This window comes from Marmota marmota, unplaced genomic scaffold, assembly GCF_001458135.2.
Source record: "Marmota marmota marmota unplaced genomic scaffold, marMar, whole genome shotgun sequence".
Taxonomy (NCBI): Eukaryota; Metazoa; Chordata; class Mammalia; order Rodentia; family Sciuridae; genus Marmota; species Marmota marmota.
This window is the reverse complement of record NW_026000048.1, coordinates 14,254,521-14,271,166: the sequence shown is the minus strand read 5'-3', so window position 1 is coordinate 14,271,166 and position 16,646 is coordinate 14,254,521. Positions and strand designations below refer to the sequence as shown.

Here is a 16,646-nt window from a genome sequence, read left to right as displayed (position 1 = left end):
GGTGGGTCGCAGGCCCGCCTACCTTGCAGGAGTGATTGGAAGCTCTGTTCAGCCATGGGCCACTGGGCCTTTTCTGCCGGTGGTCACCGTTCCGCCTACCTGGCAGGCGCGGGGGGTGGGGTCAGTTTTGTTTCATTAAAACCAATCCACTTTTTTTCTAAAACATTTGAAAACAAATCCCAGATTATATGTCAACTCATTTACAAATACTTCAGAGTATGATTCACTAAGATATAAAAATTTAGTTTTTTCTTAAAGGAAAAACAACAAATGTTTCAGTGATTCTCTATAGTATGTAGTATTCTGCACAATGTAGGTTTCTAATATAAGCTGACAACACACCCAATCTTTCTACTTTCATCTTCCTAAATGCTTACTCAACATTAATGAAGGCAGTGTCCTGACAGAAATGACAGCATCCAAAGTGATTATTTCACATGTAAAAATCACAACAAAGCCCTCAATTAAGTTTTTGAACAAGCTGCCAATTCCCAGTGAAAGAACTCTCTGTATTCAAATTCACTGAGTTTATATGAGCACGAGAATGCTACATAAAAATTTCTAGCATACAACAGTGCTTGGCACATAGTACATACTCAAATATTACCTGATTTAAATTATCACCTTGTAAAATGCCAATAAAAAAAAGTCCAAAAGCATTTCAGAGATTTGTTTCAGAAACAAAGCTATTGTATTACAAATGACCTGTAATATTTCCCTGATAAGGGGACATGTTGCCATTTAATAGTAGTTTAACTGTAATGCCACTAGGTGTCAGACATGAGTTGAAATTTTCTGGCAGTACAAAGGAAGCAAGACTACAGAAGCATGTTATTCTTTAACAAATATTTACTGAGCTCTTTGAGCCAGGCACTAATTCTCCTAAATGAACACAACAGTCCTGAGATCTGTCTTCTGGAGTATCTGAAGTTTATGCAGCACTGTTGTTTCTCAAAATTTTAGGAATTTCACAAGTCATGCATAATTTCTAGATCCACAGCCCTGATATTTCTGTTATACTAGGTTTAGATCTCCAGAGAAATTTATTACAATGCTGTAATCACAAGCAACTGTCTTTCCATCTTTGACTTCACCACCACCCAATCCTAACCAATTAAACTTGCTCTTCAACTCAGTGGTGTGTTTTGTTTTTTGGTTTTTTTTTTTTAAAAAGACTATCAGCTGCCCCTCCCAGCCCGCATTACTTTCTTTCTAAGATCAACCACAAATTAAAATTCACAAGGAACCTCAACTTCTTTTTACCCTGGATGGACCTTTCAAAACATTCAATTTGCCAATCTCCAACTGTGGAGAATTCCAAACATATGCTAACTTTTTCCATTCTGATTTCCTAATACTATTTGGATATCCTTATCTCCTACTTCACACTAAGTTTTCTGTCCTCAATTTTCTTCCCCATTGTCCTATCACAGATAAGGATTTAGTCATAAGCCTTCTTCAGAACCTTGCTTCCATAGTTCTCTCTAGTTGTTTTTAAAACTTCAGGCAATCTCCAAGTCTTCTCTCAAAATCTTTTTTTTGGGGATGTACTAGGACTGCCCTCACCTTTTCATAAAAGTGGAAAAAAAAAACCCAAAAATGTGTCATCAGTCTTAAAATGCATAGGTATCAAAAATATAACTAAAAACTCAAAAAATGGAAGCAATTTCAGATATCAAAACCAATGCTGTATTTTTTTTTAAGAGAGAGAGAGAATTTTAATTTTTTTTTTTTTTTAAAGTTTTCGGCAGACACAACATCTTTGTTTGTATGTGGTGCTGAGGATGGAACCCAGGCCGCACGCATGCCAGGCGAGCATGCTACCCCTTGAGCCACATCCCCAGCCCAATCCTGTATTCTTAACTAAAGGCTCAAAAAACTTAAGCCAATTAAACATGTCAAACTGTGAAGATAAAGGATAAAAATTAAAGAAAATTATGAAATTCTAGTACTATGTTAGCCAAAATTGGGACTATAGCTCTTTTAATACTGTTTACCTCTAAAGAGAAAATAACTCTCTTTCTTATACATTTCCAAGAATGAATTATGTAAGAATAAAGATCTTTCTGAGGGGCCACAGTAGGAATTTATAGAAGAAAACCCAGAACCAGACTGCCTGAGGTTTAGTCCAACCCCACCTCTTGATAGTTAAATATTTTATGCCTCAGTTTCATCGTCTAAAAAGCAAAGGTGATAATCAGATCCACTCCAGAAAGCTGTTGTGAATAGTGAATGACTTCATTCCTGCAATCTGAGAATAGCACGTGACATGTCGTAACACAAAACATTGCCACTGTCATCGTCATCAACATCCTTTTTACTTCTTACTTCTTAAAATACCCTCAAAGCCTAGTAAGATACCTGCAGTTGTTCTACTGAGCAGCATTAAATAAAATTATATAACCAGTTAGTATATTTACCTAACTACCAGAGAAATTCAAATAAACTGACAACACAGATTAAAATATGTATCCTGAGGGATTCAGCCACCCCAAAGACATCAGAAAAGAGATCCATGGAGCTGCTTAGTACTGCTACACTAAAAGCAATGAAAACATGCTTCTGACATCTCACCACCAAACCTTACACCATTGACCTACCCATAGCAAACCTTCCTCCAACAACATTCTCAGGTCCATATTTTAATGCTATTGTATTATGAAAGAACAGGTTTTCAATATATTAACTGAAATCAGTGGCATAACATGTATTACATTTACTCAATGTTACAAATTTTTCTCATAAGCAAACCAAAGAACATTGATCTGTGAACAGTGTGGATTGTAATATTACTGATATTAAATACCAACAGGGCCAATTAGACTTCTCTCTCAGGGATTTGGAAGTATTATGAGAGAGAAGTTAGAAATAAGGTATAGTGAGGGTTGTATCTCATACAGAGGTCAGTTCATGATACTCACTATGAACATCCTTTAAATCATCCTTAAAATGTCAGAGTTAGGCTTTGGAAGCTCAAATTTTAAGATATTATTATTGTTACTTAGTATTTAGTTGCTTTCCAAGTCCCAATTTCCAGGACCCTGGACCCACGACCATAGCTCCTGTCTTTAAATACAGAGATACTCAGTTGTTTTGTAGAATTAACACAACTGTCCTTAGGTTACATGAAGAAATTTCTATTTCTTGTCACTATTCAAATACTTCCATACAGACTACCCAACTATACATTCAGAATCAACTGCAAACACAATACAAATTTTTACTAATAAGAAAATTTATATAATACCCACTTGGTTTTTTCCCCCTACATATTTTTTTCTTTTTTTGGTACTAGGGACTGAACCCATGTACACTTTACCACTGGGCTACATTCCCAATCCTTTTTATTTTGAGACAGGGTCTTGCTAAGTTGCTGAGAGTCTTGCTAAGTTATTGAGGCTGGCCTTGAACCTGTGAAGATTCAATTCTGTTGCCTCAGCTTCTGCATGCCTCTGGGATAACAGGCATGCACCATCACAATTAGAATGAATATAAATTTTAACATCAAAAGTTATTTAAGTTCCTTAACAAAATGTTGCACAAATATAAGAGCAGTGGAAACCAGGATAGAATGTTTACTCATGGAATAAGTAGAAAGTAATTAATGACCTTATTCTTATTTTGATTACATATGAATATTTTCTCTAAAGATTTTAAAGGACAACAGGATGTTAACAAGATATCAATTAGCCATTAGTAACTATTATCAAAACTGAAAAATATTTTTCTTCCTAAAATCACCTTTTCCTGTAAATATTATTTCATCATAGTTACAGGAAACTAACCAACGAAAGAAAAATTATTTTAAAAACATAAAAAAATACACACATATAAAATATAAGAAACAATACAATGGGAAAACTGGGTAAGTAAAATAATTAGAAATTTAAGTGGTACAAGAGATTTTGTTAAATTGCTAAAACAAAACCTTTAAACTTTTTAAACAGAATTTTGGCATTATAACAAGATCTCTTAGGAGTGTGAACAAAATTCTGCAATTATATTCTCTCCAGTGTTTCTAGGCTTTGACTCTGATCATTACACTGGAGGATAGGATTCTATTACATTAAAACAAAACTCTAAATGAGAGGATTTCAAAATCTCCATAGGCTTAGAAATACGTTTTAAAGGAAATGAGATTATAAAACAAAAATGGTTAAATTCCACTGAATAAAAATAATAAATTTTGAGTCTGCCTCTAAATAGGCTATATTCTAAAAAACTAATCTATAAATAATTACGTGGAAATCAGAAGAATTTTTTTTCCACACATAGACTATGGTCCAATGGTTGATCAGTTTAGTTGAAATGATATATGATTATTATGTTAAGTTAAATAGATCTTGTGGATTAGGCTGGGGCCCCACTTAGGATAACAAAAGCAAACCTACATCTGAAGGAGTGAGACACAACCAGGTAGGCCTATCACAAATAACTAACTCTTTAACTCAAGAAATTTTCCAGGCAGTCAGAACTGAATGAGAAGTGATGGTTACTTCTAAAAAGTACTTAGGGCCTCTATACTTGAGATCTCCCTGGCTTTTATGTGAACTGTCTTTAAAAGTATTCAGAAATATTGAATAAGTTTCCTTGATTTTAACTTTCTCAGTGAAGGATTCATAGATTTACTCTCATAATATACTAAGTATATTCTACATTATCTACTAATCTTGACTGTACGTAAGTCAGACCATTTTTTAAATGATAATTATTTTTAAAACAAAATTAAATGATGGAGGATTTTAAACATAGGTCAACAGAAATAAAATGGTAGAGTTAAAAGAAGAGTTAGAATAGCTAATTTGAAGTAGGATAATAACATGTATTATAATGTCAGGTACTGGGTAAGTCCTTGATCTTATGCTAATTTATGCCACAGTTCCTTTTTTTCTCCCCTCACCCAAATCAAGCAGTTCTCCTTTCCAATATATTAGAAGTATTTTATAACCCAATTTTCTTACATACCCTCCAACCTTTTCATATTATTCTTCTAAGAAAAGAAATAAAGACATTCTAGGCTTCATAAATTTCTTACTTAACAGTGAAGAATGTTCAACAGTATCTCTGGTCTCTGTCTATTAGATGCCAGTAGCACAATCCCACTCTTCTTCAATTATGACAACCAAAGATGTCTAGACATAGACATACATTTCCATATATACCCTGGTGAGCAATACTCTCCCCAGCTGAGAAGCACTTTAAACTAAATTGAATCAGGGCTTTGAAGTCAGCTTACATTGAAGAGTCACTTTAAAGATAGACATATGAAGGAATGCTGGTAAAGATATTATCTACTGTATTACTGTTTTCCATTATGAATATCTACAGGAGACAACTATCTCAGATCTTGATGTAAACAGCATGCTTTCTTATGGATAACTGAGTATCCTTAACTAATTATACTCTCACTTTTTCTTTGACCACTGGAGAGCTCAAAAACAAATTCACAGTCTATCTTTGATAAAGGTGCATGAATTTATGAGTAATAAATCTCCTGAATGCCAATTCATTCTTCAACCCTAAATCTATTTTTAACCTTATTTATTTTATTATATAATGCATGTATTTTTGCATATTGGCACAAAACTTTTTTTTGAATGAGATTAGGGATAAATTAACAAATAGGTAAATTATAATCTTCCCCAGCACATCATACCCTTTGCTGCCACATTATCATTCCTCTCTAAATCTTTTTGCTAGACAAAGATCCTTCAGTTTTCTTTAGCAAATGTTTATCCTCCTGTCAAAACAAATAATTAACTAAATTGAATCACTTAAGTAAGCTATGTCAGATACATAATGATAAACATAGTTTCATGTCTTTATATATTTATTAGATATGTATTTACCCCATGATAGGCACAAAATTCTAGATGTTGAATGTCCAGTGGTTGCCCTGGCATCAGACTATCAACCTGGAGGATGCTGGGAAGACAGACACACATTCTATGTGCTCTTACTGAAGCTGGTTTGCAGAAAGTTTTCCTTTTCCTAATAAAAGCCTATTTATAACCCATGCTGAACAGTATTTGGAATTCAAACTAAATCCTAGTGCATGATAGATGGTGACAGAGGAGTGGCCCATCCTGCACAAATGACAACTATGAAGTATCCTACCTGGTTTTACATCCTCAGATTACTTTTGATAGTGCTGAAAGAAACCATTTTCCTCTTCATTTTAACCCTTATAATCTTTCCAAGACCTCAATTCAGATTTGTAAGATATGGATATTATAAAAGTACACTGATGGATAAACAATTTGTGGTAAATTCATAAAGAAGAAAATTAACCACCACCAACAAAAAAAGTAATACTGTTAATACTCAAACATACAATATCGTGAACTTCAAAAATATGCATGTTGCAAAAGACACAACGAGAATAAATTGTACTGACCCATTTTTGAGAAACTCTGAAAAAGGCAAAATTAATCTATAGTAACAGAAAGCAAATTAGTGATTGGTTAAGGTCAGAGAGTAACAAAGGAATACAAGGAGATTTACGGAATGATGGAAAGGTCATTTTTTATATCATATCTCAATTGGGACAGTGGTTTCATAAAACATTTATTAAAACTCACCAAACTGTATACTTAAAATAGATACAAACGTAGTATTCTTGCTAGAAATACATGAACTTGAACAACGAGAAAATATTCAATAAATCCAAATTCAAGGATATTGTATAAAATAACAACTGACCAATACTTTTCAAAAGTCAAGGTCACAAAGTTTTAAAAATTAAAAAAAAAGAAAATAGAAAAAAACACAAGGAATGGTCACAGACTGGAGGAGACTAAGGGGGTATGTCAACTGAATGCAGTGTAAGATTCTGGAACAGAAAGACACTAGTGGAAAAACTGATAAAATTCAAATAAAGTTTGTAAGTTAAAGCAATAATATCATACCTATGCTAATTTCTTACTTTTGTTAACTACATCATGTGTTATGTAAGTTTTTAACACAGGGAAAGCTAAATGAAAGCTATCTGGAAATGTTCTATACTATTTTTGCAACTTAAGTCTTAAAATTTTATGCAAATGAATAGTTTTTAATGGGTTCATTTGTTGTTGTATATAAGCTTTAACTAACTAAAGTTGATCTAAAATATAAAATTAAAAAAATAAATGTTATTAAGAAATAATCTTAACCTCAGCATAATTCTCTTTTTAAGCTCCTTAAATAATTTTTAAATAAGATTAACTAAAAGAAGATTCCAAATCTTCTTCTCTTCAATATCTGAGTCAATAAACCTATGTGACAAAACACAAAACATTCTTTCCCAAAAGGATCACTAAATTGAGAAAAGTTATTAATTAAAATAAAAATCTCAGATACATTCCTGAGAACTATGTTATCAATAATAAAATAATTATCAAGCTGTAACAATAGAATTCATAAAACTTTGAAGACTACAGTAAAAAATATTTAATTTCTATGATCTTACATATGAAAACTCTTACATGTTTGAACTTCCAAACACATATTATCTCAGTTAATATTACTTAAAAACAGAACAACCTGGGTAGAAAAACATTCAGAGAAAAATTAATAATTTTACAGCATACCTCCTCTGTTTCCATTTTCTTCATCCTACAAAAAAAAACATTTATGAATACACATTTATAAACCCTTTTTAAATCATAGCAAGGCTCAATTTAATCCAAACTAACCTCCCAATTATAATCTCACTAAAAGTGTCTTTTGTCAGAAGGTAGAATCACAAATAGAGAAGAGAAAGCTGTAGATAAAGCCAACTGAGGATATTAGGAGTTTAGTTTTTGACATGTTGATTATGAGATATCTAATGAAGATATTCAAGAGGAGCCATCAAGTCAGCAGTAGAACAAATGAAGCTGAGTCTGGGACAGAAGGCTGACTGGTCATTACTTACCGTACTACCTTGTACTTAAATGTGGTGCCTTTAGAAGCTACTATAGGACCCAAAACTGTTTACATAAATGAATTGGTTCTAATTTGCTACATATTTAAATTCTTGTACTCAGTCTGAAAGTTTATCAACTTGGTTGCTGCTTTCATGCCCTGTTACCTATATCTAGCTGAAAAATTAGAAACAACCTTTAAAAAACTAGTTAAAAAAAATATTTATTCTTCTGGTTATAAGCTCTGTTCTAAGACCAGTAATGCTGCCAGCTAAGTGACATAATAAAGACATTGTTATATTAATTACATGCTTTCTAAAAGCTATACAATATTAATTTTAAAAAAAAAAGTCTTTTGGGGCTGGGGACGTAGCTGAGTGGGTGTATGTTTACCTCAAAATGCATAAGGTCTTGGTTCAATTACCATTGCAACAAAAATGAGGGGGGGGGTTTCAATGTTTATTTTTCATGAAAAATGTACAAGACTGAGACCTATTTGCAAGATTATCTGTTCAAAATAATAGTATTAATAGCTAAAATTTACTGGACAATTAGTATATGTCACTTCCTGTTCTAAGTGTTTTGTATGTACTATATCATTTAAACACACAATCAGTGAGGTCACAGAGTTAAAAAAGAGATGGGACTCAAACCTAGGCTCTTTTGACTCCAATGACTATGCTATTAACAATTATATTAGCTACTGAAATTTCTAGAAATATTTCTCATTAATATTTCTCATTATTTTTGGGGCTGGAGTTGTAGCTCAGACGTAGAATGCTTGCCTCATACGTGTGAATCACTGCGTTCGATTCCCAGAACCACATATAAATAAGCAAATAAAATAAAGGTCCATCAACAACTAAAAACAAATTAAAAATTTTAAAAATATATACACTTTTAATCTAAGCTTGGTAAAATTATTTTATAAAAACTGTAACTACCTATTTGTCATGACCCAAAGCTTTTATTCAAAACAAAATAAAAAGACAAAAATACTCAACCCTAAAATATAATTATCAAGTACTCTGATATGTAACCTAATATATTAGTAATATTATTTTAGACCTTTTTAAGGTAAAGAAGAATCTTAGCCAGCAGAATTACAATATTTCAGGAAACCCATGCTGGTAAATTTTACTTCTAAGTTAACAATTATTTATAATCCATAAAAGCTATTCTGATTTTAAAAAGAGTAAAATATTTTATTAGAAAGATGTAGTTAATAAAAATAGAATATGAAAGAGATGGTTTCCAGATACAATTAGATACTACTTTTAAAAACAGATTTAGTTCCTTGAATACATATTTATTAGCCATAATCAAACCCTAGGTCTAGTACACTTACCCATTATATGACCCAGATCAGTTTTCACATCTGTTATATAAGACTGCTCCACAGGATTTTGGTGTGGATGAAGTGAGATAATGGACATAAAGAGTAGTAAAGAACAGAGCAAGTATTCAATGTGTCAACTACAATCATAATTAGTATATGTTGCCCCTTTTGAGACTGTATTGCTATCTGGAACAGTATATTCATTTCATGTACTCTGACAAGAAGCTGTTTTAAAATCATAACGCACCATCATATTACATACCTGAAAGTATTGTTCTAATCTTGTTAATTTTCTATAACTATCAAAATATTCTCATGAATAATCTCTGCTGTATACTTTGCCCAGAACACTTACCACTTTTCTAGATATTAGGGAAATGTTACATATTAGAAAAAGTAGAATGCAGTCTAGAAGACCTTGAAAAATAAATCTGGAGTTTAGAATTAGTTGGATCTTTCAGAGAAGATTAAAGTTTTTGTTCTAGAAAATGAAAAAAAAATCTTTTAAAAAAGATAATCAAAATGCAAATACAACAATAAGATAGGGAAAAAAAGAAAAGACAGTGGGGAAAGCAAGTACGACTGGGAGACCAAAAGGAAACAGAAATGGACTTGTGTTTTTTCCAAGTTTATTTATCTTACCTTATATGAAAACTGAATTGCAGACTCTGGGGGATAAACAATAAAATGCCTTAATGTAAAACCAAAGCCTTGAGATGTTCTTTTCAGCATAACTGTTTTGGGACCTGGCCAGGAGAATGTTTCATCTTCGGATGGTGATACAGTTTCACTTTGTTCTTTTCCATCTTTATTTTTTGATACCTAAAGTTAAAAGATATGTAAAAGTTAACTAGAGAGTACATTATACGTGCTCACGTAGAAAAAAATTACATGTGACATATAATACCTGAATACAGATATGAACTTTATGGAAACAAAAAATTATATTCTGATTCATAAATTAGATGTATTGAAACAAATCATGTGATCATCAAAAACTAATTTTTTTCTAGAAAATTATGATGTTATGAAAAATTAATCAAAAGCAAAAAGGAACTCTTGGAAATTAGAAATACAATCACTAAGATTTAAAATGCAACAAAGGAATAAAAGATAATAAAATCTCACAGTGCACAAAGAACTAAAAAAAAATTATGAAAGAGATATGGAACTCTCACAAATTAAGTCCTAACCTTATTAGTCCAATGGCAACAAAAATAATTTTAAAATAATAGAAAAGGACTTCAGGTTCTGAGCACAAACTTAGAATCCACATAGATAATCTTTCCAACATATCCTGGCCTTTCAACTCTCCAACCATTCTTGGCTTTGGCCTGGTCATGAGTGAAACCCTTTTACTCAAAATCAAGAACCCTACTTAGACCCATCACCTGTTTCCCCCTCTTACCTCAGCCGTTACAATTATTTAATCTGGAGACCCTACCACCCTTTGCAAGTTCCTCACCAACCCTAGGTCCTTAATTCCCTCTTAAGCCAACTTCAACTCATTTCTTCATCTTCTGACACATTCTTACTTGCTCAGTTACCTGACAAAACCTAACCTCAGATAAACCAATACTGCCTACTTTAGACCTGTACCTATGCAGACGAACATGAGTGGAGAAAAACAAAAATATTTTCACTTAAAGTCATGATCATTAACCTCAATAGACCCCATAATGCTGTCAAGTCAATGATAATACATTCTCTCTGGTCCATTCAGCTAAATGTTTCATCCCTTCTCCCCTCCTCCCTTGTAGCAGATGACCCTACTTTCTATTACATTGAGAAAGTAGCAGCAAAGAAGAGAGAACTTAATCTTCTGCCACACCTACCCACCTGTCTGCAATTGTGCCCACGATCCTGTCTTTTCTCTAGAAAACAATGGATACTGTCCAGTCTCCTAAGGCCCTGCCACTTGCATTCTAGATCCCATCACTGTACTATTAAAAAATATGGTTCCAGTAATTCTCCCCTCTCTGTTCGGCATCATCACTCTATCATTCCCATATGCATCCACATGTTTTGCAACTTCTTTCATCTTAACTACAAAATTCATATAACCTCTCCAGTAAACAGCTTGTTTGTCAGTTTCTCCTTAGAGAAAAGCTTTTTTTTTTTTTTGGGGGGGGGGGGACTGAGGATTGAACCCAAGGCACTTGAACACTGAGCCACATGCCTCCCCTTTTTTGAATGTCATTTAAAGATAAGTTCTTACTGAGTAGCTTCGGGCCTCCCTAAGATGCTGAGGCTGGCTTTGAACTCATGATCCTCTTGCCTATTTGTCCCAAGCCACTGGGATTACAGGTATGCACCACTAGCTAGAGCAAAACTCTTGAAAGCTATATTTGCCATGTTTCCCCTCTCATTTTCTCTTAAATCTCATTAAACTGGGCTCTTACCTTCATAACTCTTTAAAACTGATCTTGTCAATATCACCAATGGCTTCTACACTGATATACTAAATGGTCAATTCTTAGTTCATATCTTATGTTATCTATCAGTTAACATGGGGATTACTTCCTCCTTGAAAAATTTCTCCACTTTACTTTCCACACTGATTTTCCTCCCAACTCATGGGCTATTTTTTTCTCGGTCTCCTTTGCTACTTTGTCTACTAAATTTCTGAACTTGGAAGTACCTAAGACTCAGTCCATGTACTTCTCTACCATACTCTTGTCATCTGGAGATTTCATTCAGTTTTATGCATTAAACACCATGTATGTGGATGACTCCCAAATATTTATCTCTAACCCAGACATCACCACAGATAGGTAACTCAAACTTTGCCTGTCTATACTGCTGATAAGCCTTCAATTTCAAGCCAGCCTTTTTGAAATGTCACCTTTATCAAACAGAAAATACTTGAATACGCTTGATTCTACTGTATTTTTTATTATCTCTTACCAGTAAATTTATCTTTTCTTCCACAAAGATTTGCTTCATATGAAGATGGGAAGATAACTAGATAATAATATTACCCAGTTGAATTTGCAGTAGGGGTAACTACATGATTAGAATGTGAATAAAAGTAAGGTGTAATATACAAAGTCAACAGTATTTCTACAGACCAGCAATGAGTAATTGAAAATTTAAAAGATTTATAATAAAAAAATGGGGGTTGGGGTTGTGGCTCAGCGGTAGAGCGCTCGCCTAGCATGTGCGAGGCCCTGGGTTCCATCCTCAGCACCACATAAAAATAAATAAACAAAATAAAGAAAAAAAAATGGTAAAAAGAGAAAGACATTTTTTAAAAATTATAAAAATAAATTTAAAAATGGCACTAAAATGTGAAATATTTAGAGATAAGTCTGAAAAAAGACTTGTAAGACCTATAAACTAAAACTCTGAAAGGCTACTGAGACATATTAAAGAATACTTAAATAAATGAAGAGATATACCATGTTCATGGTTCAAAAGACCCATACCTCTTCCAAAATTCATCTATAGATTCAGTGCAACCCCAATCAAAATCCAGGAAACTTTTGCAAAGAAGCTGCTATTTCTAAAATTCACTTTAAAATGCAAAGAACCTAAAATAGCTTAAACAACTTAAAAAAAAAAATACCAAGTTGGTATGCATATACTACAAGTCTTCAAGATCAAAAACCTATAGTAATCAAGATAATACAGTGTTAGAAACAAGAGACACAGACAAATCCATAGAACAGAACAGAGTCCAGCTGCAGACCCACAACTGCATGATGCAGTGACTCTACTCCTAGATATTTAATCAAGAGAAACATGAACATCTGTCAACTTCGTACAACACAAATGCTAGAACACAACAGTCCTGGTACAACGGCTATCCACATACAAAATATATACAACTTTTATCTCTAATTCATATCACATACAAAAATTAACTCAAATGATTATACACTTAAAACTACTGGGGAAAAAAGCAGACAAAAATCTTTAGAACTTAAGGTTAAGCTGAGATTTCTCAGATATGACATCAAAGAGCAGGTGCGGTGGTGCATGCCTGTAATCCCAGAGACTAGGGAGGCTGAGGCAGGAGGATCACAAGTTCAAAACTAGCCTCAAAAACTTAGCAAGGCCCTAAGCAACTTAGTGAGACCCTGTCTCAAAATAAAAAATAAAAAGGGCGAGGGATCGGCTCAGTGATTAAGTGCCCCTGAGTTTAATCCTTGGTACCCAAAAATAAAAATTCAATTGTAAAAAGAATCCTCAACCCTCTACCCGTGCAAAAGGGGGCAGAAGATGAGCATACTTTACCAAAGAAGCCTACATGGATGCAAATAAGTATTATGAAGAGATAACCAACATATAGTCAATAGGGAAATACAAACTAAAACCACAATGAAATATCACTACATTCCCTTAGAAGTACTAAAATTTTTAAAGACCTAACTAAACGAAGTGCTGGTCAGGATGAGAAGCATCTGAAACTTTCAGATACTGCTAGTAAGAACCTAAAATGGTACAAACACTGGAAAATAGCCTGATAGTTTTTTAAAAAGTTAAATATATTTTATCTACCATATGAAGAAGCCATTCTGTTCCTAGGTAAATACCTAAGAGAAATTTGAAAGTACATGTTAATATAAAGATGAATACAGAAATGTTCATAGCAGCATTCTCTATGATAGCCACAAATTGGAAAATATCCTAAATGCTTTATCAATAGATGAATAGACAAATAAACTGATAAATATAAACAACATTAAATATAAACAACACAAGATTACTTAGCAATGAAATGAAATGAACTATGGATATAGGTAGATATGTGTTAATTATGCTGATTTAAAGAACCCAAAGCAAAAACTAGTACATACTACTATATGATTCCATTTGTATAAAATCCTAGAAAAAAATGCTAAAATCTATTCTATACTGACTGAAAGTAGATTAGTGGTTGCTCAGGTAGGTGGTAGGGAGGGAGATACCACAAAGCAGCATGAAGAAATTGGGGTGGGTGAGTGATAAATATGTTCATTACCTTGACTGTGGTAATGTTTTCAAGGGTGCATATATGTGTAAGGTCAAATTATATGGTTTAAATACATACAATTGATTATATGTCTAGCATACCTTAATAAAGATATTCAAACTAAAATAGAGGCAATGAAATAACTACCAGGAAACTCAGGAAGAGGCTATCGGAGGTGGCAAAATAAAGTGCATACGAAAGAAAGGGTCTGAAATCTGGAAGAAATACAGAAGTTTCTTCAACAGCATTGTGATGTTGAAATCTATGAAGAGTTTCTAAGGGTTCATTTTATTATGCCATATGATGTCAATATATATTACATATATTATTTTGTATTTATCAAATATACACATAAACATTCTTAAAAGTAATTCTATTTAACATTGCAAAAATTAATAATCATTTTATGTCTATAAGATACTACTTTGAATAGAAGATTCTATTTTGATTCTGTCTCTTTTTATCTAACTCAACATTTTAATTTTCAGTTTTAGCACTGTGATTAAGAATTTGGGTTGGGACTGTGGCTCAGTGGGCTGGGGTTGTGGCTCAGTGGCAGAGCGCTTGCCTCACATATGTGAGGCACTGGATTCAATCCTCAGCACCACATTAAAAAAATTAACAAAATAAAAATATTGTGTCTGTATATAAATATTTTTTTAAAAAAAGAACTTGGGATCAGTCACTAATCCTGGCTCTGCCATTTGCTGATTTTATAATAGTGAACAATTACTTCTCTTAAGCCTCAGTTTTTTCACCCATAAAATAATAATAAAGCACTCTCTCAAAGAATTAATGTATACTCAGTGAGAAACATATGTAAAATACTGAGCATAGAAACATTTAATAAATATTAGCTCCTTGTTCTTTCTCTGCACACAAAATATATACCATCTTCTCTAGTTCTCTTTTTAAATTTATTTTTCCTGGTAGTCCTTTAAGTAACAATATTTCACAATATTTTAACATAACTAATGTGCAAAATGCAGTTGGAAAGATGCATCAAAGCAAATTTTCTGAACTTCGGCAAATAATAGAGACTGTAGAAACAAAGCTGGTTTAAGCAGGCTGAAGATGTGGCTCAGTGGAAGAGCGTATGGGTGAGGCACTGGGTTCAATTCTCAGCACCACATATAAATAAATAAAATAAAGATCCAACACTAAAAAATATGTTTTTAAAAAGTTGGATTAAGCAATCAATAGATGAGAAGAAACTGGATCTTAGATAGCAGATAATTTTTTCCTCCCTATTTTTAGCTCTTTGGATGAACAAGAATTCTACAGTCAACTATAGAAATTTCAGATTACAAGTTCTAAGTCAGCCTCAGCAACTTAATAAGACCTGTAGGAAAATAAAAATTTTTTAAAGGGCTGTAACTCAGAGACAAAGCACCCTGGGTTTAATTCCCAATACCCACCCCTCAAAAAAGAAATTTTGTATGTTAGAAACTAATTATTGATAAACTTATCATATATGTCCCCTTCTCAGATTTTGGGTTTGTTACAACACTGTCAAATAAAATTATACGAGGCCACTACATAAAATAAGCTCTTACACTGGGCCCCAACAAACGAGACTAAAAACCAAAATGGAGTCACTCATACTAAAGTTCCAAATCAAACTGAAACTACCTTGTTGACTGACATTCTGAGAAACCAGGAGAGAGAGATAACAACCAAATTTCCAAACAGGCCAGTTTCAATCAGCATTATAATGAAGTTCCCTCTGCTGTAACCCTTACTAAAGAAAGACACTTGAAGTAACCTGATGTTAACTAGTGAGTTATCTTCTATTGTGCCCATGCTCCCCACCTGCACCTGTGCCCTCCCTACAAGGAACGCAACTTTGAAATGACCGATCTGCTTTCAATGTGTCCCATAGATTCCGATATGTTGTGTCTGTGTTTTCATTTATCTCTAAGAATTTTTTAATTTCCTCCTTGATGTCTTCTATAACCCATTGATCATTCAGTAACCTATTGTTCATTCTCCAAGTGATGTATGCTTTTTCCTTCCTTCTTTTATCGTTGATTTTCAGTTTCATTCCATTATGATCAGATAAGATGCATGGTATTATCTCTACTCCTTTATATTGTCTAAGAGTTGCCCTGTGACATAATATATGATCTATTTTTGAGAAGGATCCATGTGCTGCTGAGAAAAAAGTGTAACTGCTTGATGTTGGGTGGTATACTCTATATATGTCAATTAGGTCTAGGTTATTAATAGTGTTATTGAGTTCTATAGTTTCCTTATTCAACTTTTGTTTGGAAGATCTGTCCAGTGGCGAGAGAGGTGTGTTGAAGTCTCCCATGATTATGGTATGGTGGTCTATTAGACTCTTGAACTTGAGAAGAGTTTGTTTGACGAACATAGCTGCACCATTGTTTGGGGCATAAATATTTATGATTGTTATGTCTTGTTGGTGTATGGTTCCCTTAAGCAGTATGTAGTGTCCCTCTTTATC

At 33.2% G+C, this 16,646-nt stretch overlaps 1 protein-coding gene across 4 annotated transcripts in view; it reads right to left on the bottom strand.

The window, feature by feature from the left end:
* Positions 1 to 16,646, bottom strand: part of Arhgap21 (Rho GTPase activating protein 21) — a 132,734-nt gene that overhangs the window by 65,378 nt on the left and 50,710 nt on the right. For all 4 annotated transcript variants that reach the window (XM_048812681.1, XM_048812682.1, XM_015495232.2 and 1 more), the window contains exons 2-3: positions 9,865 to 10,044; positions 7,569 to 7,593 (exon numbers count right to left, since the gene is read on the bottom strand). In XM_048812681.1, the coding sequence (XP_048668638.1) occupies positions 7,569 to 7,593; positions 9,865 to 10,044 (205 nt within the window). The remainder of the gene's footprint in view (positions 1 to 7,568; positions 7,594 to 9,864; positions 10,045 to 16,646) is intronic.